Raw genomic sequence first — 26,126 nt, forward strand, 5'->3', positions numbered from 1 at the left:
CACCTGAATTATGAGTAAAAGCGAAAGATGATGACATTACAATGACATCAGGACGTAATTGAAACGTATAATATTGGTGTCTTTTTTGTATAGCTTGATAGGCATGCACAGCAGTTCACAAAATGACAGATATGCTTTGTTGTCATCGTGGGAAAACGCTTATGATGCTTAAACACTCTGCTGAAGTCTCATAGTAGATTTGTAGAAATGCAAATTTTAATAATGTTTAATTAGACTTGTTTTAGTGGTGAGTGACTCTGTGCTTTATAAGTGGCTTATTAATGACTAGCTCACTCAAAACACATAAAAGTCATTCATTTGTTGCCACCTACTAGAGTAAAAGTGTGATTTACATTGAACAAATAAAGCAGAAATTAACTCATCTGTACTAATCTTTGAGCAGATTCAGAAGACTTGAGTCACGAGCTAATAACAGACAGAGAAACATCAGCTGGAGTTGATTCACGCCGCTAAATAATGACAAAGCTACCAGTAAATGTGACATTTATTGTAATAATAGGTTTTTGTGGTTTGATATAACATTAATCTATAGAAGTTGCAAAATTATTGATTTTTGTTCACGGCGATCTGGAATCCTCGATTCTAATTGCTCAATGGTGCCATCTAGCGATCTGATATCTCCGAGTAACAACCGCACATCCGGGGATTTTTGTAGTATCAGACTGGTCATCCGGATAGGTGAGTCATCTTTCCTGCTTCACGGATCACTGTGCGATCTCTACAAGTAAGCTAATAAAATCATTTAAACTCAAATTAATATTTCATGTTTCATTTATTTGGCAAGTAGTCTTGTAAAAGGCTGGATAATGAGGAGTCAGACGGTCATTACTTACAAAATAAACACCAACAGAACTCCGACGCAAACCGGAGGTGGATTTCAGCTGTTCAGCTATTTATTTCTTCTCACATAATTACATAATTTCAATGCAAATCTATATCTTATGTCTATTTATTAAATTATTTGGTTATTAGCCATGTAATAAGCAGGATAATGTACAGTCAGCCTCTGGTTGTACATTATCCCTTACTTAATAAATGGAGAACAATAAAAGGAATGATTAGGACAGATAAACAGTGTTGCCAATATAGACAGATAATAATTATGATAAAAATGTATATGGTATGTCTAAGATTAAAATCCTTGAATCGCCCCTGATACCAGCTGCTATCTTCCAAAGCCACAATGTGCTGATACTGTATTTATTGGTTAATACAGCATAAAAGGCACACACGCGTGCACACACACACACACAAACAGATAGATTGCACACAAATCTTTTCAAATAATTGAAAGTAAAAGTAACTGACTGTGATGTGGACTTAGGCACAGACTTGAAAGTCTAAAAGGTAATGGATAGTGAAAAAGACACAAATGCAAAGCAACTCGCCCCTGAGGTTCATCCAAATGCCCCCTCCCCCTTCTGCCTCTTTCTAGTCTGAGCACAGAGCCGTCAAGCCCCCTTCTCCATTCCATCACCTCAATTCTGTGTGTAGAGGAACAAGTCTGGCTTTCAGTAATAAGTTGACAGCTGTAGAAAATGGCCGCTCTCAGTTTGTTTGCCTTTTTTAATGTAATCTCATTATGTTATACTGTGGCGGTGGCCTTGAAAAAACTGTGAAACATGTCTTGTTGGAAGACGAGGGAAAGTAGGACGAAGTCAGTGAACTCTAATGCACTTGATCAAGAGATTCCTTCGCAACAGAAAGGGTTAGTTCACTAATAAAATTAAAATTTGTCATCACTTACTCTCACGCATGTTGTTCCAACCTATATTACTTGCACTATAAAAACCTAAAAAATTTGCTTCATGTTGTAACATCTAAATGAACTGATTTTATTCAATCAAATTAACCTGACCAATTAGGTTACACCAATGAAAGCCATTTATATGGGTTAGATCAAGTAGAAATAGATACTTAAAGGAACAGTTCACCCAAAAATGAAAATTCTCTCATTATTCACTTACCCTGATGCCATCCCAGATGTGTATGACTGTCTTTCTTCAGCAGAACACAAAATAAGATTTTTTTAAGATCTTTATAATGGAAGTACACGGGTGCCAGCACTTTGACGGTCCAAAAGTCACTTTTAGTTAGCATAGAAGTAATCCATAGGACTCCAGTCGATCAATGAATGTCTTCTAAAGCACATATATCCGTTTTTGTAAAAAATAAATCAATAATTCAAACATTATTAACTTTTAAAAAGTGCTTCCTGCCAGCAGCTGACATGAGTTCACGTGAGAATTCGGAAGCAGCGCTTATTTACAACAGAAGAACAAACGTCACATGAGAGTTCGGCCATTTCAACAGCATCAGATCCCTGGATGGAAGTGCCAATTTAAAGTTAAAAATGTTTTAATTATTGACTTGTTTCTTGCATAAACCTATCAATTCGCTTCAGAAGACATTCATTGATCGACCGGAGTCGCATGGATTACTTTTATGCTGCCTAAATGTGACTTTTGGACCGTCAGAGTGCTGGCACCTGTGTACTTCCATTATAAGGACCTGACAGAGCTCTATCTTCTTCTAAAAATCTTAATTTGTGTTCTGCTGAAGAAAGACAGTCATACATATCTGGGATGGCATCAGGGTTGGTGAATAATGAGAGAATTTTCATTTTTAGGAGCACTATTCCTTTAAGGAATCCTAATACAGTTGTGCTCAAAAGTTTGCATACCCTGGCAGAAATTGTGAAATTTTGGCATTGATTTTGAAAATATGACTGATCATGCAAAAAGACTGATCATGTCTTTTATTTAAGGATAGTGATCATATGAAGCCATTTATTATCACATAGTTGTTTGGCTCCTTTTTATAAACATAATGATAACAGAAATCACCCAAATAGTCCTGATCAAAAGTTTACATACCCTTGAATGTTTGGCCTTGTTACAGACACACAAGGTGACACACACAGGTTTAAATGGCAATTAAAGGTTAATTTCCCACACCTGAGGCTTTTTAAATTGCAATTAGTGTCTGTGTATAAATAGTCAATGAGTTTGTTAGCTCTCACGTGGATGGACTGAGCAGGCTAGATACTGAGCCATGGGGAGCAGAAAAGAACTGTCAAAAGACCTGTGTAACAAGGTAATGGAACTTTATAAAGATGGAAAAGGATATAAAAAGATATCCAAAGCCTTGAAAATGCCAGTCAGTACTGTTCAATTACTTATTAAGAAGTGGAAAATTCGGGGATCTCTTGATACCAAGCCAAGGTCAGGTAGACCAAGAAAGATTTCAGCCACAACTGCCAGAAGAATTGTTCGGGATACAAAGAAAAACCCACAGGTAACCTCAGGAGAAATACAGGCTGCTCTGGAAAAAGAAGGTGTGGTTGTTTCAAGGAGCACAATACGACGATACTTGAACAAAAATCGGCTGCATGGTCAAGTTGGTAAGAAAGACACATTTACTGCGCCAATGCCACAAAAAAGCCCGGTTACAATATGCCTGACAACACTTTGACACGCCTCACAGCTTCTGGCACACTGTAATTTGGAGTGATGAGACCAAAATAGAGCTTTATGGTCAAAACCATAAGCGCTATGTTTGGAGAGGGGTCAACAAGGCCTATAGTGAAAAGAATACCATCCCCACTGTGAAGCATGGTGGTGGCTCACTGATGTTTTGGGGGTGTGTGAGCTCTAAAGGCACAGGGAATCTTGTGAAAATTGAAGGCAAGATGAATGCAGCATGTTATCAGAAAATGCTGGCAGACAATTTGCATTCTCCTGCACGAAAGCTGCACATGGGACGTTCTTGGACTTTCCAGCACGACAATGACCCTAAGCACTAGGCCAAGTTGACCCTCCAGTGGTTACAGCAGAAAAAGGTGAAGGTTCTGGAGTGGCCATCACAGTCTCCCGACCTTAATATCATCGAGCCACTCTGGGGAGATCTCAAACGTGCGGTTCATGCAAGACGACCAAAGACTTTGCATGACCTGGAGGCATTTTGCCAAGACGAATGGGCAGCTATACCACCTGCAAGAATTTGGGGCCTCATAGACAACTATTACAAAAGACTGCATGCTGTCATTGATGCTAAAGGGGGCAATACACAGTATTAAGAACTAAAGGTATGCAGAATTTTTTTTCTTTGTTGCCATGTTTTGTTTTTTGATTGTGCCATTCTGTTATAACCTACAGTTGAATATGAATCCCATAAGAAATAGAAGAAATGTGTTTTGCCTGCTCACTCATGTTTTCTTTAAAAATGGTACATGTATTACCAATTCTCCAAGCGTATGCAAATTTTTGAGCACAACTGTAATTGCAGGTAACCACTTTTTGCATTGTATTTTTACTGTGAATAAGAGTTTGGAAGACACCTTTTAGGCCAGCTTCACCGAAAAATGTAGCACTGATCTAATCAAACACATCTTTCGAGGCGATTACTCTTGTGTTTTTCATTACATTTGAGTTTGGTGCACCCCATAATTCAAAATCACAGAACACACAAGTGTTGATATATTGGCAGCATATATCAAGGCGGCTTTGTGCAAAGGCTAATGAAAGAATACCATCCAAATTATAATCTACTTTCTGAAAGCTATTTCTGGCAGATGCTGCCCACTTAAAGGTTGCTTTCTTTGCTGCTAAAGCCTTTCAAGCGAATTGTCAACATGTAAAATCCTAAAATAAAATGTGTTCAACACTGATAATGTACTGTATGCTTGTTAAAATATGAATGTGTACATGTAATAAGCACTCTCACACACAATTCACACAAAGAAAAGCAGACCAACACAAGCACACTTTTGCTAAACAAAGAAAAAGCAGAAACCTCAAGTTAATGGTGCCTAATCAGTAAACCAAAAAATGAGAGAAAAAGAATTCATTCGTAAGGAGCAAATAGCTTCGAGCATCCACACTGTCACTCCTGTACAAAGCTTGACTGTGACTCTCAAAAATAGAGCAACCTCCAAAATTAGCTCTTCTCCTGTAGTCTATTTAATTTAAGGCAGCAAGGTGGCAGAGGGAGACGGTGTCCAAAATTGTCTCAAAATTCATTTGTGGTTTCCTTATTATGCACACTACACCACCAAACAGCTCCCCATTCGATGCCAATTAGTCTCAATTAGCAGTTTTCCTTTTTAAAAGAAACAGAGAGCTCCCTCTAGAGGCTGCACTGTGTCAGTTAGTTAAAAAAACAAAGTACAGATAGAGATGATAAAATAACATAACGAGTTAACCTTAGCAAAAAGGTTAGCATTTATTTTATTACAACTATTCCTTGATCATCTGCAATATAGCCTTCATTTACTGACAAAAAGATAGGATACCATTTTTTTTTTTTTTTTTTGTAAACTCAGCATACAGCAGAAATTGGAACACCATCATATTCATACTAAAATTCCACTTATAATGTATTTTGAAATTTTAAAGAATGTATCTAATGATTTGAATATGCCATCTTTAAACAAGGTGAAATATGAATAAGGTATGATTATTACCATATTCATACATTATTCCATGTTATTTACACAATCAAAAAAATAATTAATATAATAATAATTGTATTTATTTATCACATGTTATACATTTGCACATATACAGTGAAATTCTTTTTTTTTCCCCACATATCCCAGCTAAGCTGGGGTCAGAGTGCAGGGTCAGCCATGATATGGCACCCCTGGAGCAGATAGGGTCAAGGGCCTTGCTCAAGGGCCCAACAGTGGCATCTTGGCAGTGCTGGGACTTGAACCCCCAACCTTCTGAGCAGTAACCCAGAGCCTTAACCACTGAGCCACCACTGCCCCTTAAATTGCTCTTTCACTGAACATGATTCAGTTGTAGACAGTGGTTCCACATGTTTTCTTAACTTAAAATAACTATGTAATCTCAACACAAAAACTTTGTGTAGAAGCAACCTAGTTGAATTGTGCAAACCCAACAAAATTAGATGTGTCAATGTAAGTCAAATACATCTCTTTTATTTAATTATGCACTAACTGGTAAAAGTGAATGTTAGCATGCTAAATACATGCTGGTTGGAAAAAAATTCGAATATTTGTTGAATTTAAGAAAAAAATGCACATTCGACTGCTTAAACTGTGCATTCGAATTTTGGATGTGTGCCAAGCACTGACGATGACTTCAGATCAATCGCATAAGTGTTTTCTCAAATTAAGCAATGAGTTTTTTTAAATGCTTTGTCAGGAATGATGTTCAACTTGGATATGTGTGTCTCGAGATCCTCGCATTCGGTTCCATTCTGTTGTGCTCCGTCTGTTTGAACAGCCCCTGGGTTGTGCTCATATTCTGAGCCACTTCACCACCAAGTTCAGCCGAATACCACCACTCTCTGGAAATATAACTGTAATGAATAAAAAAACAATGTGGTATTTCGCTGTTATTATGTATAGCTTGAGTCTGGGGTAGTATACTGTGGTACCAGTGCCAGTGTAACACCATGTGAACTGTCTATTGAAGTGTTTTCCCCCCTCATTTTACTTTTGACATAACATTTCAGAATATGAGCCGACTAAAACTTTTTATTTATTTATTCTATTTTACATTAGTTGAAAAAGGAATGCTCTTTTTTCTTATCCCCTTTTTGTCCCAATTTCGAATGTCCAATTCCCACTACTTAGTAGGTCCTCGTGGTGGCACGGTTATTCACCTCAATCCGGGTGGTGGAGGACAAGTTTCGGTTGCCTCCGCCTCTGAGACCGCCAATCTGTGCAGCTTATCACGTGGCTCGTTGTGCATGACACCACAGAGACTCACAGCATGTGGAGGCTCATGCTACTCTCCGCGATCCACGCACAACTTACCACACGCCCCACTGAGCGCGAGAACCACTAATCGCGACCACGAGGAGGTTACCCCATGTGACTCTACCCTCCCTAGCAACCGGGCCAATTTGGTTGCTTAGGAGACCTGGCTGGAGTCACTCAGCACGCCCTGGATTCGAACTCGTGACTCCAGGGGTGGTAGTCAGCGTCAATACTCGCTGAGATACCCAGGCCACCAGGAATGCTCTTTTTTAACAGCTAGGAATGTTTTTTTTTTTTGCAATAATATAACACGGTGATGTATGGTTGTCCCTCTTGTGGACTAAGGAAACAATGTCACAATGTTTAAAATCAGCTGAATTTAAAATTCAAATTTTTTAAATATTTAAGATAAAAATTTAATATAGATTCTCTGCCCAATTGACAGCCCTAGTAAGCACTACATAGTGTAGTTTATTAACTAATGCTATGGTTAGAACATCAAATGCTAAAAGTAGCAAACAATCAATTTCATGTGTGACATCTACTTGTCCTCATCGTTAGCTCAAGCTTCACTCCACTCTTTTGGTTTATTTTTTGTGAAATTCCATACCAACAGTTTATTAAAATGTTATCATCAAAATGGTATTTAAATAAATTAATTCAAACTTTTTCAGCAAATAAAAATATAACAATTAACTTTCAACATAACACTGTATTATTATTATTATTTTTTTTCTTCATTAAATTAAGTGCTTTTATAGAGAAACACAGCACAATCCTAAATACAACATTGGAGTTATTTTTGTCAAATAAAGTGCTGCATAACAGAGCATCACAGATGTGAGATATTGCTTAAATATAATACAATTACTATTTATTCAATATTATTATTAGTAGAAGTACTACAGTGAATATTGCATATCTATACAGTAGTGGTCTATTTCTGTCATAATTTTTTATATTTAAATTGAGCTTTTATTTTGAAGTGTTTCTGTGTTGCTATGATGGTAGCTTTTCAATCCGGAAAAGCCGATCGCTATTAAACCGCAAAAGCCTACAATTTAATTAAATATATGTAGTCTGTATATGCCTCGTGCTACAAAGTGAATTAGCGCTCTGCTTGCTGTAATCTGCTACAAACAGAGCATACGATGCTCTTGATGTTTTTTTTTTTCAGTGTATGGGTCATGGAGGAGCTCTTAAAGGTATGAGCACTTTGAGACTTTATGTCAGCACAACACTGGCTCCATACAAGAAGCATGCTGCAAATGCAAAATATATTTATCTCATTGAATAGCAGCTTTTGCAGTTAAATAATCTCACTAGGACATTTTAATTAGAGCGCTGAATGTTTACATTATGACTTTCGTATGTCAGATGGTATCAGTTTTTGGTATCAGAGCATTTTTAGGAGCATGGGGACAAGTACATGAGCGCAGTATCTGTATCAGGGCATCCCTAGATAGAACGCAATGAAATCAAGTTGTGGCAAAATGATCCAGAATTGTGTTGCTTTAAATCATTTTTATGATTTATTTATTTATTTATTTTTGAGTGCATGGTCCTCCAAATTACTTGCCATGAATTTTGTTCAAAAAAGAAAAAAATTGAAGTACCATCTACCATGGTACATTTTCTGTTAGTGGATTTTCCCTTACAAAAACAATACTATTGGCAATACCACTGTACAGTAATTGTATTAGATGGTTATGTATACCATGGCACTGAATGATAACCTTATTCATACACCATGGTATTGTCATAGTATTCTAAGATATTCAAAGAATATCAGCAATATCAGCAAAAAATAAAAATAAATGAAATTTACCATGATGGTACCATGTCCAAAAAACATAGGGAGTACCATGGTACTTTTTTGCTGATGTCAGCATCACGCCTGGATGAAAATAACTTTTAACCATGCTGATATGCTGAAGTTGATGCCACTGTTGGACTACTATGTTGAAGTGGTCCACAGTGTTTCCATGAGCTCTGGTCTGTTCAGAGAGAATATTGGCATGCCCATCCCCCATCAGTATCACTGTAGATTACACTGATTACACTGTGCACTGTTCGTCATCCTCCGCCCCACCACCCCTCCCTCTCTTTTTCACTACACTACCCAGTCAAATGATTTATCTAATTTCTTTCTTCATCTCCCTCTACAGATGTGCTGGTGCAGCCCGCTGAAGGCAGCTAGCTTACTGAGGACTGGAAGGACTGCAGAATATATGGAGTAAAAACTGCATTAGTGAGGTCAAATGTTACATTTACACTTATGTTTTTGGCAGATGTTATATTATCAACTTAAAACAAAGTGCATTTAATGTGTTCGGCCTGATTATTCAGTGGGTAGCTATAAGTATGCAGATTAATATTAAGACTAAAGCATAAAGTAAACAACAAATTACCAATATAATGTGAAATGAGAAGTAATATAAACAATGATTCTACCAATAAGAGAAGAGTTGGGTAATTTGAGCGGAAAGGATAAGGGTAATTGTTTAAAATTTTCACTAACATCAATGTACCATGCTATTACTATGTTTTTTGGACATGGTGCCAAGGCAATGTGATGTTGTTTTGGACATGTACAGTGGTAATTCCATGGTTCTTTGGATACGTACCATAGCAAAACCACGGTATTCTTCAAAGAACTTTGGGGTACCGTGGTATAGGAACACAATGATCATTCAGTACCATGGTGTATATCATAGTACTAACACTGTATCATAGTTACACCTCAATACTTTTCTTTGAGGGTAACCAGAAAATGTAAATTTAATTTTTTTATTTTAAATGGTGCCCATTTAAAATAAGAATGCTAAATTAAGGGATGCTTGATTTGAAAGAAAAGTATATGACATTATTAAATAATTTACACTTTTGTGAAAAAACAAAACAGGACTGGTTCAACTTCTTATATTTCTCATTAAAGGGATAGTTCAACCAAAAATGAAAATTCTCTCATCATTTAACTCACCCTCATGCCATCCTAGATGTGTATGACTTTCTTCTGCAGAACACAAACAAAGATTTTTAGAAGAATATTTCAGCTCTGTAGGTCCATACAATGCAAGTGAACGGTGACCAAATCTTTGAAGCTCCAAAAAGCAAATAAAGTCAGCATAAGTAGTCCATAAGACTCCAGTGGTTTAATCCATGTCTTCAAAAGCGATCCAATCACTTTTGGTTGAGGACAGACCAAAAATAACTTTTTTTTTCACTGTACATCTTGCCATTGCATTCTCTAGGCACGATCATGATTTCAAGCTCGATTACACTTTCTAGTGCTTGACACATGGGTAGAGCACTAGATGGCGCTATAAGAAGCGTAATCGAGCTTGAAATCATGATCGTCCAAGATATTGCAGATGTCAAGGTTTATGGTGAAAAAAAGAGTTATATTTTGCTCTGTTCTCACCCAGAACCGACTGGATCACTTCTGAAGACTTGTATTAAACTGCTGGATTTTTATGGATTACGTTTATGCTGCCTTTATGTGCTTTTCGGAGCTTCAAAGTTTTGTTCACCATTCACTTGCACTGTATGGACCTACAGAGCTGAGAAAGAAAAAAAATCTTTGTTTGTGTTTTGCAGAAGAATGAAAGCCAAACACATCTTGGATGGCATGCGGGTGAGTATTTTCATTTTCGGGTGAACTATTCCTTTAAATTTCACAAAATGCTGTAAATTTTGATTATAAGATAAGTTCATTAGAGATACTGGCTCATTTGAATTAGACTATGAAAACACTTAACTTGAGAGTCTTAGATTTTACACTCAACCTCTATCAGAGAAAAATTTACCCTGGTTCACCAAGCACAAAGCCAAGGTCAGTCAGCATGAAATTAGTTCCATATTCATCAGCATCACCTTGGAAAAGGAGTTTAGATTTCAAAAAGTGTCAAAATATCTTATTTGTATGCAGAGTCAAATGAGCTTTTTGAAACGTATGCTCCAAAAGTGTTCATGTTGAAGATGCTCGATGGAATTTCAGAGATTATCTTCTTAAAAACCTGCATTCACCATGGACCACAATCACAAACATTCACATTCGTATGGAATACACAGGATCTCTAGCTGTAGGAGTGAACCATCTATCCTCAGATGCATTTGTCGACTATATTGAATTGCCCTGCTGTGTTTGCTGGCACAGGCTGTGTGTTCACATAAATCGTTGCCTGTGGTGTAACATGGACCTGATGTCCTGCCGCATGTTCCACGGCTTGAAATGAATGCAGGGCAGACAGGGACGCTATCTAGCCTTTGTCCAAAACAAAAGCTTTCACCTTCACTTGGACTGTTCTTTTACTATGGTGAATCTTAATACTTATTATCCCAAGACTTTATTCTCAGTATTTTGTTAATTACCATTACAATGTAGAAAATCCCAGTATGGCAAGTCAGACTACTCGGTGGCCACATCTTGGTAACGCCCCCGGGCAGCTATTTTCTATGTAGCTAATTTCGAATTCAAGAACAGCTCCTACCTACTTGAATGGGGAACGACTGAAATCTCCAAAACTGTTTGTCAAAATTAATTTTGCACTTAATTATATTCTTGTTTATGTTGCGGTGACACCTAGTGGCGAGGTTTTGAATACCGCAAAAACTGTATTTTTCACGCTGGTCAATTTAATGCATATGTGCATTCTAGAGTAAACAAACTCTATTAAAAAAGACTGAAAGGGGGTACTTCCATTCCTATGGACGCCATTTTTACACAATTTTGTGTAAGTGGCCTATCTCCTCCTCCTATACTGTTTCTATAAAATACATATTTGGGCAACATGATCATCACACAGGAAATCAACATTCTGCTTCCAAACGCAGGTTCTGGTCCCATGGATACAAGGAAGTAAGCAATACTTAGTGTGATTCTGAGGTTGCATTTCTCTCTAAAATTACATTTTTACTCCACTGACATTTAGGTTTAGGGTTGGGGTTTGGGTTAGGGTGTAGGTTAATAAAATATGCATTTATGTTGACTTAGGAATTACATCAGTTACAACTAAAAATACAACTCGCTTTCGGCACCACTCTGCGGACATTTCACTGGAAACAGGAGCTTGCACGTGCCCATACGTTCAACAACACTTCCAGCTTCGGCCACTGGGAGGCAGTGATTCGAATTTGGTAAACACAGACCAATTTCAGGAGCAAAACTTTTGACCTATAGTTGCCAAATTCACAGTGTGATCAGTCTGATTTGGAACTTGGAACTCATGAACTAATTTTTGAGCACCTACTCACTTCATATCTCACCCTACACCTTGTCTTTTCTTGTGTGATTCCTTTCACATCATATTTAAGCCTTTATGTTTCCCTCTTGGACCATAGTGGATTCCTCAAAACGAGTATTCTTATGGATCTCCAATAAAAATGGCTAGTGGGACAGTTTGTCTGGGAGAGAGATGAATTTTTCTTCCCCTTTGCACTTTAATAATATCTGAGATGTTGGGAGAGGATCTATCCACCTAATAACAGCGAAAGAGGGAGAGCTATAAATCTCATTTGATGGACCACGCCATGCACTGCTGTTCTGCTCTCAATGCATGGCCTTATTTACACTGACACACACACACTAACACTCAGAACACCATGCACACAATCTCAAAAAGCAAAAGATGTAGACAATGTAGACCACGAAGTGTTAAAGGAATAGTTAACCCATAAATGAAAATTATATTATTTACTCACCCTCCTCATGTGGTTTCAAACCTGTATGACATTCTTTCTTCTGTGGAACACAAAAGATGTTAGGCAGAATGTTTTTCCATACAATGCAAGTGAATGGTGACTGAGGCTAACATCTCCTTTTGTGTTCCATGGAAGGAAGGAAGAAAGAAAGTAATACGGGTTCGGAACAACATGAGGGTGAGTAACAAAATGACTGAAATTTCATTTTTTGTTGAACTATCCCTTTACGACTGAACATTTGCACCAACATATATAAAGAATTGCATGGATTGACAGCATGCAAACATTCCCACACCCAGGGAATAGTCACTGAAACATATATATATATGTTATGTAAGGGAGCTATGGATATTTCATGTTAGGCTATATAGTACTATAACATTGTAATCTTTTTGAGGCAGTATGAGGCACAACTATTTTTTTTAAAGGCCTATAGGCAGTTGCAGTTCAGGCCAGTATCTGATTGAGTTATGCAGTAAACCAATCAGGCAACCAGCTCAAAACCCCAACCCTAAGAATTAAGCCTCTGCGCATGAGGCATCCCACACCGTTTGTGCTACAAAATTATACCTCACATCATCCAGTTTGTTAAGGAGGGGTGTGATATTACTTTTTAAGCGATCAGACTTAGGCTAAAATTTTCACCAGGCAGATGATAAAACAGGCAAAAAAAAAAAAAAAAAAATCCCATTGAATTATGTTGAAGGAGACCATGCCATATCTAGCGACTTGAAACCACCCAGATCACTCTAGAAACAACATTGCAATGTGCTAAAGAACACCTTAGCAACTGCAGCTTGTCTCACATGGTCAAGCACCACTCATGTTTTTTTCAAAAAATTAAAAAAATCTACTTTACATTTTTTACCATTTAGTCAGTTTTGCATGGCCAGGACTCATTTCAAACTACTTAACTCAGATGTTCACACTGACAAGCCTGAATCACCAGGAAGTGACACCCTCCCTCTGTGCTGCTCTCGCTCTCTTCTCAGTCCACCATCTGATGATCTTCCCACAAGGTGTCTCACCTCCCTGAAGCAGAGCGAAAGTTTACACACCATGCTTCTCTATCCATCTAAACAATCACTAAGTTCAAGTGCAACTCCACATTATACAAAACATTTATACATACCCACATATAGGCTATAGATGCCAGCACACTATACAATGCCTGAGCAACAGTGCGATGGCTGACACTGAGTTAGGTAGCTTTGGAGAAATAGGTCATAGAGCTAAAAATACCTATCTGTGTGTCTCTCTCTCCTCATGAAGACAAAGAGAGTCCCTCTGGAAAAAAAAGTGAGTGAGTGAAATGAGGAGAACAGCCCACCAGTCTCAGAAGAAGATAAATGTCCTTATAGAATTGCAGCCACATATGCAAACAAACATTAAAAGAGCCAGAGTATAAGGATGGGAAGGAATGATCTAGAACAGGGTGACAGTCTTCAGCTTAAAGAGCGACAGTGTGAAGAATGATATCAATTCATTTCTCTCAGTAGAGTTGGGGTACTCGAGTTGGGACTCGAGTCTGAGTCACGAGTCCAATTTTAATGGACTTGGACTTGTCACGGACTCGGATGCATTTTTACTCGGACTTGACTCGGACTCGAGCCTTTGGGACTCTGGATTTTTTTCTGATGTCCATGACATTTCTGATGCAATGAAATTACAAAATAAAAATAACAAAACAGAAATTAATGAACGCTTCTCTGTCTGCATGCAGCTGTATTAGCCCCTGAAGTCATAGACATAGCCAGAGTTGCTTCACTGTGTTTAAGCAAACACACGCACATACACACACACATACGCACGTGCACAGGCACACTCATCAGTCAACCAATACGCTTGAATATTACTATAGAGACACATCGTCTACCGAGGTGGCTGGCACGACAAAAACATAAAGACGGGTATGTATCCAACATAATAGAAACTAAACAAGGCAGTTTCACACAACACGGGACCTGACAACTGGTAAAATTGCGTGTGGCATTTGTGCAGCCAAGATGGTGCTCGTATTGCGGTTTCATCGTGGTTAAAAACTTAAAATCAAGAACTTCATTGAGTCAAGTCACCCACATCATGTCTCTCTCAGTTTACTAAAAACCGCATATTGAAATAAAAATACATAAAAATAGTATTAATATTTGATATTAAGTCTTTTTAGGTGTAATGTATCTACACATGTAGGCTTCTGTAGTCTCTTGTGGTCCACGCAGTGTTGTCAACTTGAACTGGTCCATAATAGCTTGATGAATTAACTGTGTAACTTTTTAAATAGTCGGGGGGAAAAAGCGTTATTGCTAAAGCAGACAACAACTCTAAACAGATAACCAGCACCTATTTATTATTGATTGACTATTTTCAAAGCATTGATGAGCTGCTTAAAATACATTCTTTTACAGCATTTGTCCACCATTCACAACATTCAACCATACACAATAAAATATTAGGATATTTTGGGCAGTGAAATGTTTTGTTTATAATTTAATTATAGACTACAAAATAAATGTATTATTCGATGAAGAATTTAGTTGGTTATGTCATTTTTATTTAAAAAGGTGTTTTTGTTACATATATAATGACAAACTCTTTTTTCTTAGTGGTGAAGTTTAAAATAAGCTTAAAATATTGATATTGAGTTTACGGATACAGATTTAATTCAGATTCATGAACAGATTCATTCGGACTCGACTCGGACTCGGCCTTGAGTCTGACTCAGCCCCTTCTGGACTCGGACTCAACTCGTACTTGTTTGTTTAAAGACTCGGACTTGACTCAAACCCAACACTATTTCTCAGATGAGTGAGGCAAAGCAGAATAACTCTAAGAAGTCTGTATTCCGCATCCTGTGAAATGATAGGGAGAGGCAAGACACCATCACTTTAGAAGACAGAGGGAGATGTTGGAAGATTGTGGAAAAATGGAGCCAGTAAGTGAGCCTGAGTAATTACCAGAGAGATGTAAGGAATGGCTAGGACCAATGGCGGAAGAGAAAACGAAGAGAAATGGACATAAGGGAAGAGAACGGTGTGAAACCAATCTAGTCAGGGGCCCAGGAATGATTTGAAAAGTGTTAAGGACACGTTAAAACATATTATACCACGGGGCTGTTGAATGCTGGATTCTGACTGGTTGACGGACGTCCAAAAGTTTGCAATGATTTTTTTAGTAAACGCATGACTATGAAGTCATTCCAGGTCTTGACCGCATAACAGTAATTTCAAAGAGCCGTACAGGCTACCACTGCAAAATAACCAAATAAAACAATCCAAAGAGATGAATACTTCAATAACACAGTGAAGCTGATTTCTTCTTGAGTTGTACGTGGTTACAGTTGTAAACAACTGCCGCTTGTACTCACATTGATGACAAAATCGGACCGTGGTTCGACCCAAATAATATAATGTGAACAGAGCCCAGTGGGGACAGGGGGGAGGAAACAAACTTGGGTTCGGTCCAAGCTATTGAACCAAGTGTGAAAGCACCCTAAGTAAATCAAATAAAAATGACAAACAATCTCTATAATATCCAAAATGTTTTTTAAATACAGTATGTGGAAAGCACCCCCACACTCCCTCTCTCTCTCTCTCTCTCATCCACCCACCCACACACACACACACACATATATATATATATATATATATATATATATATATATATATATATATATATATATATATATACACTATGAAGGTAAATCAATAGCAAAACTCGAGAGTTGTGCAGTTGAATTTGAGAACTTAAAATAAATATTTGTATTTCTAAGTTGAAATTTACACTTGCGAGCCCCGATGTGAAAACTTGTAAAATAAAAATCTGTTGTTGAATGTTGCAATCTGCACTCACAGACAATATTCAAAAACCTGTGTTTTAAATTCAAAGTTGTAGACAAATAGTCACAAATGTGAAAAATGTCAAACAACAGACACAAACCATATTTACTTTTGTACTTTAATTCACTTTCAAAGTGCAACCACAAATTGCCACTTACAACCTTTCAAATCTGCTACTGCAACTTCAAATCTTTGCTCCTTGACTTTTGCAACTACTTTAGTGAAAAAAAAAAACAATAGCAAAACTCACTTGTAAACTTGTAAATCTAGATGTGAGAGAGCAGGCTGTCAGTGTTGGGCGGGGCCAATGAAGTCATGACCAATCACAAGAGCTGGAACAACTGATGCAGGACCAATCAAAACAGATCAGCTTAGAATGCAATGACGTCAAACAACAGCGCCTTTCTTTTTAAGCAAAACAAGTTAAGCGTTGGCTGATGCAGTGGCAGGATGAAATATTAAGACAAATAACTTGACAATGAAATTATTAAAAGTGAATTTATCATGTAACAAATCAAAGGGGACTATTTTATCACACGTATCAAAGCAGAAGTCGGTGTCGACAAACTGCACATGTTATGTCTAAGGATGGCAATGAGAGAATTCTCTGAAGAAATGTTTCTGCAACATGTTTTCATTCAGTAAAACTACATGGGATGCTTCAATCCAGCCAGCTGTCATATGCCATGGGTTCCATATTTCCATGAAAATATTAAATAGCAGTTAGGTATCAATAGTTATCAGAGTGCAGTAAGAAAATCTCAATTATCACCAGAGAACTGTTCCAACAGACAAAATAAGATGAATTATTGATAACACCAGAGACATGATTTCTGGCAAATCCTTAAATTGTCAAGAGTACAGCGTTCTGATATATTTCAGTCATTTTCTGACATTTATTTATCTTCTGTAATATTTATACTGTATAGTGTAAAATACAGACGTGAGTGATATCCTTTCAAAAAAAAAATCTCTTAATTTTCACATGAATGGGTAAATACATTATATATTAAATACATTAAATATTTCCCTTATACTTGTACAGTACTTTGATGCTGAAACTGATATTGTTGCAATTTGGCAAGCAAAGGTTAAATCTAAAGAAGCCATACTTGCTTAGATAAGTGAATTGTAAAGCTACTGTAATTATTGTAAGAGAAACACTAGTGAACAAATGCACAAGTGAGTTTAGCTTCTGTTTTTCTGCTAAAGTAGTTGCAAAAGTCAATGAGTGAAGAGTTGAAGGTGCAGTGGCAGATTTGAGAGGTTGTAAGTGGCAATTTGTGGTTGCACTGTGAAAGTGAATTAAAGTACAAAAGTAAATATGGTTTGTGTCTGTCGTTTGTCATTTTACAGATTTGTGTCTATTTGTCTGCAACTTTGAATTTAAAATACAGGTTTTTGAATATTGTCTGTGAGTGCAGATTGCAACATTCAACTACAGATTTTTATTTTACCAGTTGTCACATCCGGGCTGCGAGTGTAAATTTCAACTTATGAATACAAATATTTATTTTACAAGTTCTCAAATTCAAATCTATAAGCTCTTGAGTTTTGCTACTGACTTACCTTCATACATACATATGATTACACAGACACTTGCGGGAACACCAAGCCTTGATGTCAACGCACCCCCGCAACTTAATAAAACCGTTTAGCAACTGAAGAGCTCCATATAAGAATGGCGATGCCACCACCCTGCTGCTGAGAAGTGTAGTTAAACTAACATCTTTACAATTTTAAGAAAATGTTACAAGCTTTCTTTTTTTTTTTTTTTTACTGTATTACAGAAAAAAGTATGCTGTTGTACAATGTTTTTTAATTAAAATGAGCGAAAATGGAAGACAATAACAAGGGACTACTACTATGAAAGTATAAATACTTTACAAAATGATATTATGATAAAAAACATATCATCATGACCATCTTAAATCGCATTGCGGTAATGAGAATTGGGGGGTAAAATGTGTGTTACTGTCATGAAAATAATGTCACAATGTAAAACGTCTTTTCCATATGCAAAATATAATTTCTTATTTGTTTCTTTTGTTTTGGCGTAAAATCGGACCAAGACAATTTCATGACAGGTTTGGTGAGAATCACCTGGCACATATTTCCAAAATAACTATAGTTTTACAAAAATATTCTTAAATTATTATGATAAAACAATATGTAGATCTTAATGGGAAAAAGCCTTTAGGCTACTCTACAGTAACAGACAGACATTGTAGACTGTTCCAGACAGATGTTGAAAATCTTAACATTTTTTTGTATATGACTAACATATCAGTGAAAAAAACAGTATAACAGTCTAAGCTTGTTCTTGTCTTAATGTAATCGTCAAATGATAAAAAGATATAAAAGTTCAAAATAAATTAAGAAGGCCTTTTAAATTATTAATAATGATTTAAATATCACAGAAACCCAATTAAAATACATGACAACTTACATCACTTGATGTAACAAAGGATAAATCATTGCCTCTTTGATCTGTGCATCTGTAATGATGACCAGTTCCAGCTTGGGTGTGAGCGAGTTGGTTGCCATGGAAACGATGCAAATGACAAGTTCGTGCACAGCGAGGGGCAACTATAATGTTTCTTGCGACCCGTGGAAAAATCCCTTTCAGGTATGGATGTAGTGTGTAACTGGGGACGGGGGAGTTCCAGAAACACTGCAGTGGACATACAGTAATCACCTTTTTTTAAAGTGGGGGGTACATGTCAACATATTTTTTATAAAGGACTAACATATTAGTGAAAAAACAGTTTAACAATCTAAGCTTGTTTTGTCAATGTAATCGCCAAATGATACAAAGATATAAAAGTTAAAAATAAATTAAGAAGGACTTTTAAATTATTAATAATTATTTAAATATCACAGAAACCCAATTAAGATACATGGCAACTTACATCACTTGATGTAACATTAAAGGATAAATCATTGCCTCTTTGATCTGTGCATCTGTAATGATGACCAGTTCCAGCTTGGGTGTGAGTGAGTTGGTTGCCATGGAAATGACTCAAATGACAAGTTTGTGCACAGTGAGGGGCAACTATAATGTTTCTCGCGACCCATGGAAAAATCTCTTTCAGGTATGGATGTAGGTTTTAACTGGGGATGGGGGAGTTCAAGAAACACTGCAGGGGACATACAGTAATCACCTTTTTTAAAAGTGGGGGGGACATGTCTCCCACGTCCCTTGCCGATGCTATGCCCTTGAATGGTTCAAATATTTCCAATGAAATGCCATCATTTTGGAGAAGGCATGCCAGTTAGCAGATAATCAGCAATCAAGGCAGGCATAATTTAATCACCATCTCTCAAAAATGAGTGATTTATAAAAGCCAGCAATGGAAATTACATTGGCTCCTCAACCGATATCTCCTCATGGCTCCTGAAGTGCTGCACTTTAACTAGGATCTTTGAAGAGGCTTATTGAAGAGTGTAACATCAGAGTAATTCAGATGCTGATTGCAGCATCTCTTTCTGTTCATTCATGTTTCTCATGCAAATATTTCATAAGAACCAAGACACACACCTGACCTCACATATGCTTTAAATCATCTTTAAGTCCACAGCTCAAGGACATTGATTGAGCCAAAGATTAAGTAGAGAACCCAGTATAGATACTCCAGGAATTGTCATGTCTAAGAATGAGTCAGTGACATTCCATCAGTTTCGATCCATTACAAAAATGTAATGTGGTAGTATCATGGTACAATAATTTTATCAGATGGTAATATGGTACTGAATGATTACTACTGTAAGTACTAAATTAGATACTCCAAGGTACTTCAAAAAAATGCCACCTCAATATATGACCATAAACCATGGTTTTACCATGGTACCATCTTTTGGTACTTTTTGTTACTGTTGTCCATTGCCAAAACTGAAGTCTCTTTGGCTCCTTAAGAATAAACCACTTTAGCTAAGTTTACCCTCAGCTTTGGTGGGCAAGGTGCAGGTCTCTCATTTGTGGTGGGCTTAGCTTCCTATTAATGTAGATGACTCATTCTTCATGTGCTACAACTTAAATTATACTTCATTTAAGCACCTACATACATAAAATATTTTGTTTCATTTCTTTACAAAAAAATTACTGTGTTTGGTGAAGGTATCAGGTGGTAACACCATCCAAGATAGCACACATACATCTCTGAGATGTTTGTTTAAGAATGTTTCATCTGGAAAGCATCGAATTCTAATTAACATCTCGTAAACATCTTAAGAAGATCTGAATCGCAAACTTTCTTAATCAGAAATGTCTCAAAGACATCTGCTGAATGTCCTATTGACATCCGAGAGGAAACGTCTTATAGACGTATTGCAGATGAGCAAACAACCTAAAAACACGTCTTCCAGATGCAAACACACACATCATATACACTCACTGAGCACTTTAGTAGGAAGACCTGTACACCTACTTATTCATGTGATTATCTAATCAGCCAATCGTGCGGCAGCAGTGCAGTGCATAAAATCATGCAGATACAGGTCAGGAGCTTCAGTTAATGTTCACATCATCCATCAGAATGGGGAAAAAAATGTATCTCAGTGATTTAGACCGTGGCATGATTGTTGGTGCCAGACGGGCTGGTCTGAGTATTTCTGTAACTGCTGATCTCCTGGGATTTTCACAAACAACAGTCTCTAGAATTTACTCCAAATACAAAAAACATCCAGTGAGCAGCAGTTCTGTGGATGGAAATGCCTTGTTGATGAGAGAGGTCAACAGAGAATGGCCAGACTGGTTCGAGCTGACAGAAAGACTACAGTATCTCAGATAATCACTCTTGTAGTGAGCAGAATAGCATCTCAGAATGCACAACACGTCGAACCTTGAGGTGGATGGGCTACAACATCAGAAGACCACGTTGGGCACTTTATTAGGACCATAGTGTTCCAATAATAAAGTGCTCAGTGAGTGTAGATATCTGTGTGATGTACCACCATAGTCCTAAACAGTTACCATGTTCATGTACAATTGAACTCTTGAGTTACTACGAAGAATACAATGGTGTTCCCATTGTGCATGCCCAAAAACATGGTAATACCAGGGTACTGTTTTGTTAGTATTTCTGAAACATGAAGAACAAACCACTTTAGCTGAGTATACACTCAACTTGTCACATTGCTTCATGTGCTGTAGCTTAATAGAGAAGTTAAAGACACTAAAGTGATATTTAATGCCTGTGTAAAGCAGTAACTCTCCCAGTAATAGTTACACGAATGGCTTCCATCGTGCATTTGGAGGGACCATGCGAAGCACGTACTTGGACAGGTGCGTAGGCTATTCATTCCGAGAATTTCATGAAATGTCGCCGCTCTCTTTAGGAAAAACCTACATGCTGACAACAACGGCTACATTCAAGCATTGCTATTGCTGCCCAGGTAGGCTTTCGGAGCAGTTACGAGGGAGATACAACCTCTCAGGTTAAAACCTGTACATTTTATCAGATATAAAACCTCCAGTCATATCCAAGGGAAATACAAACATGCGTCTGCCCTGCGGAAGGTCTAGCGTCTCCAAATCAGACGAATGTAAAGCAATTCGTTTGGCACTGAGCCCGCGCGACGTCTGCGCGCCGCACGCCGATAAATTGTGCCAGTCTGCACAAAGGAATCCAATGGAAACTTCACAGAAACGGCGCATGAGAAATATCAAAATGTTACATTTCTACTCTCGTGACACTGAAAATGCCATGTTTAAACATATGAATTTGGCACAGAAAAACACTATAATTCCAATTCACGATATATACTTTAGGCAATGAAATTACGGTCGGCGCGTGGAATGGAAACATTGAAAACATGTTCAATTTGATTAATTTTAACATTGTATTTTCCAGTTCGGGCAGTTTGAACGCGTGAGCTATTCTAGACAGCCAGTGTTATGCTATTTCAGAAAGCATAATGATGTTTTGACAATTTAATGCACACGTCCATCATAAGACAACGTGTTCAAGTATCATCGTTTATTTCAGTAACTAGTGAATCTTCCGTTTTCAATACCAGCAACTCTAAGTTCCCAGTTATCGATATTGATCAGGGATTCCGGGTCACGTCAATTCTCGTTCAACATTCCTCCGTATCACTGTGCATATGCAGAAATGATGCCTGGGAGTCTGCACTTTATAACATGCCATATTTCTGCAGATGCCAAAATGTCATCACGTGCATTATGATTTATTAAATTGCAACATGCATTTCGTAATTTAAACTTTGCCGGTAATTTATACTTTTAAAGATGTTTGCAAATTTGTGAATTGAAACGAGCGCTCGTTGTTGCATGACATTTATCCCGATAAGCATTCAAATATAAAATATGTTTTACTTACGATTTCAGAGGATTTTGGACCGCTGTGGCCATTTTGATATAGACTGATACAATGTAAGACTGCAGATCCCCGGTATTGTACATGTAATATACCAGCAATTTCAATTTCATTCATTCTCTGGGGCTGCGGCTGGAGCAGCCAGCCAATAGGAGCGAGACTTTCGGATGGCAAGTTTTGGGAAATGTAGTTTTTGATGCCATGCTGTCTTCAAGAGACGGTAGTGCTTGTACTACAACTACCACAATGCATTGCTGTCAACTGTATACTAGTCCCGCCCTGAATTTGTATGGATAAGCCAAAACATCTACTGTAAATTCAAGGTTGGATTGCTGGACTGTCAGTCAGTATTTTTGCTCTCATGTTGGTAGTTTCTTTGACTCCTAGAGAAATGGAAATATGAGGGCGAAAGCATTCTAATAAGGCATGCTCTGTCATATCTGTTATTCTTCTAGCTAATACTTTTATTAGAGATCAGATAATCATAACAAATTTAAGGCATTGCTCAGTATACAAAGCAGCTTTACACTCTCACACATACTGCTTCATTATGAGTAGTTGGATTCTGTGGCATTACCTGAACGTGATTGAGAAGACGGCTGAGCTTTAATCTAGAGCTTTCACAGGTGAAAAACATACAATCTGCCCTTAAAACATGATAGTACAGAGGCAAAGGCCACTATAATAGGAGCATGACGTAGTCTACTTATGGACAATAAGATCAAAGTAATTCTCTTTTGTTGATATTCTTCTTATGCAGTGAGAAGTCATTTAAATACTGTGACAAGAGGCCAGACTGACCTCTAAAGAAAGTGAAGTGACTATAAAGGGCTCTCCAGTCCAGTTAACTGCAATGGCACCACTTTGAAGCCATTCTGTGACATGTGATATTTATAGATCGCTGCTAACAAATATTTAATGAACCTTAGCAGAATGGAATGCCTCTGATGAGTAAATGTCCAGCTGATTTATATGGGATTTCTACAGTACAGGAAATATGTGCATTTTTCAAAAACGGATTTATTATTATTATTATTATTATTATTATTATTATTATTATTATTATTTAAATGCAATCTTACATCTACAAACAGGTAAAGCAGCACACTTGTGAAGTTACTTACAATAATACAATTATTTCCTAATTGTAAGACAATAAGCTCATGTGAATGGGGGCCTGGGTAGCTCAGTGAGTAAAGACATTGACTACCACTCTTGGAGTTGTGAGTTCAAATCCAGGGCGTGCTGAGTGACTCCAGACAGGTCTCCTAAGCAACCAAATTGGCCCAGTTGCTAGGGAGGGTAGAGTCACATGGGGTAACCTCCTTGTGGTCGCTATAATGTGTGGCTCTCGGTGGGGCGCATGGCAAGTTGTGCATGGATGCCGTGGAGAATAGCGTGAAGCCTCCACACGCGCTACCTTTCTGTGCTAACACACTCAACAAGCCACGTGATAAGATGTGCAGATTGACAGTCTCAGACACAGAGGCAACTGAGATTTGTCCTCTGCCACCCAGATTGAGGCGAGTCACTACACCACCACAAGGATGCCAAATTGGGGAGAAAAGGGGATAAAAATAAATAAATAAAATAAGCTCATGTGAAAGCTGATTTTATGGAGACTGGCTATTTATTGACATGATTGCTAGAGTGTTAAAGGGATAGTTCACCCCAAAATATAAATTCTATCATCATGTACTCACCCTCATGTTGTTCCAAACCTGTATGGAGCTCTTTCTTCTGTGGAACACAAAAGGAGATGTTAGGCAGGATGTTAGTCTCAGTCACAATTCACTTTCATTCATTTTTTTTTTCATACAGTGAAAGTGAATAGTGACTGAGGCTAACATCTTCTTTTGTGTTCCACAGAAGAAAGATCATCGTACAGTTTTATAACAAAATAAGGAGTGAGCAAATGATGACAGAGTTTACATTTATGGCAAACTAAACTTCTATATTTTGCACGCTCAGACCAGAGACTGTTTAGCACGACGCACTTGTAATAAAATAAATGGGAGAAATTGGAACACCCTATATGGTGGAGGTAGAAAAGGAAGTCCCATCTTACAGGTAAAAGAGACAATCACCTTTTAGATACAGACATTGTCTGTCAGTTAACATGAGAACATGCATGCCCATTAGCTGGATCAGCTGGGGAAATAGCGTTTTTTTTCCCCCCTTTATCTGAGCTAAAGAAGCACAATTTATAATACCACTGTTGTCAGATTTGACTGATGGTTTAAAATATGTTCTCTGAATTCCATCTTGACCAACCGTTTTCGAGATTCCTGTCTTTTCCCATTCAAGTAGATAGGAGCTGTACTTGGATGCACCTGAGAGCGTTCCCAGGATGGCTGCCAAGTGGACTGACTTGCCTTGAAAGGCACTCTGCTTAGAATGCTTGAAGAGAGTTAATCAGAAAGGCAATAAGAGGGTGTCAAATTGGTTCAGGAAGTAAAAATCACATTAGTTTTCTCCATAGACTAACTGATTTTCAACAATAGCTTATAAACAGTGGTGGGGACAGTTTTTTGTGTGTGTGTGGGGGGTGGGGGGTGGGTTGTGAATGCACAGCTGAACTTGAACAAGTTGCACGCTATGTGTAACTCGCGTTATGAATAACCCGGTGCCTTAACAATGCGCTATGTAGCGCAAAATGTAAAGTCTATAGAAAAAAGGTAAAAATGAATACGTGCGTGTCTAGGTGCACAAGAGAACATCACCGCCCGCTGTCACTCAGTGCAATGAGCACTCATTATAACAAACTCCAGTACTGGATTGACACTTATAATAAAACACACATAGAAATGGAAACTTCTGGTCAAGAACTGGAGATTTTTATGCTGCATTAGACACTTGATGAAAGTTTATTTCAAAAAGTTGTGGGGACAAATTTGGGAAAGGCAAAAAGTGGTAGGGACATGTCCCACCCGTCCCGCACGTAAATACACCTACGATTATAAACCATGAACTGGGGAAATAGTGTTTTTTTTTTTCCTTTATCTGAGCTAAAGAAGCACAATTCTTCTTGTTCATTGATGGTATATGCCTTTGTTGAAGCCACCAGTCCGCACTGTTTCAACTTCATTGTTTAAAATGTTTGTGTAATAGCAGAAGTCCTGGTGAACAACTACACTACCCACGATCCAGCAGAGACGGATCTACCAATCAGAGAACTGCGGCCAACAAAGCCCACCAAACAAGTCCAGTAGCAACCACCCACTTCCACAATCGAGTCGGTCTCCCTACACCCTTAAATTATTTATATATTTGTTTATATCAGAATATTTTGCAGTAAACTTAAATTATATTGTTTCTATACTTATAATAGGCAACCTAAAATCAATAGTTTTATATATTTCCATAGTTTTTTAGTCAATTACGTCATTCGCAATGCTTCATGGGATTGTAGTTCGTGCCCTTATGAAAGACACATAAGTACACAGTCTTGTACCTATGTCTTTTTGTCCGATTTTCACATACTTTTTGGTTCAAATA

At 37.6% G+C, this 26,126-nt stretch overlaps 1 protein-coding gene across 1 annotated transcript in view; it reads right to left on the reverse strand.

The window, feature by feature from the left end:
* LOC127422461 (zinc finger protein neuro-d4-like) overlaps window positions 1-22,831 on the reverse strand; it is a 117,313-nt gene extending 94,482 nt beyond the window's left edge. Inside the window, 3 exon segments of the mRNA XM_051665990.1 lie at window positions 22,632-22,696; window positions 22,698-22,786; window positions 22,789-22,831. Of these exon segments, the coding sequence (XP_051521950.1) occupies window positions 22,632-22,696; window positions 22,698-22,786; window positions 22,789-22,831 (197 nt within the window).
* Window positions 22,832-26,126: the final 3,295 nt, after the last annotated feature.

Source organism: Myxocyprinus asiaticus, chromosome 31, assembly GCF_019703515.2.
Source record: "Myxocyprinus asiaticus isolate MX2 ecotype Aquarium Trade chromosome 31, UBuf_Myxa_2, whole genome shotgun sequence".
Taxonomy (NCBI): domain Eukaryota; kingdom Metazoa; phylum Chordata; class Actinopteri; order Cypriniformes; family Catostomidae; genus Myxocyprinus; species Myxocyprinus asiaticus.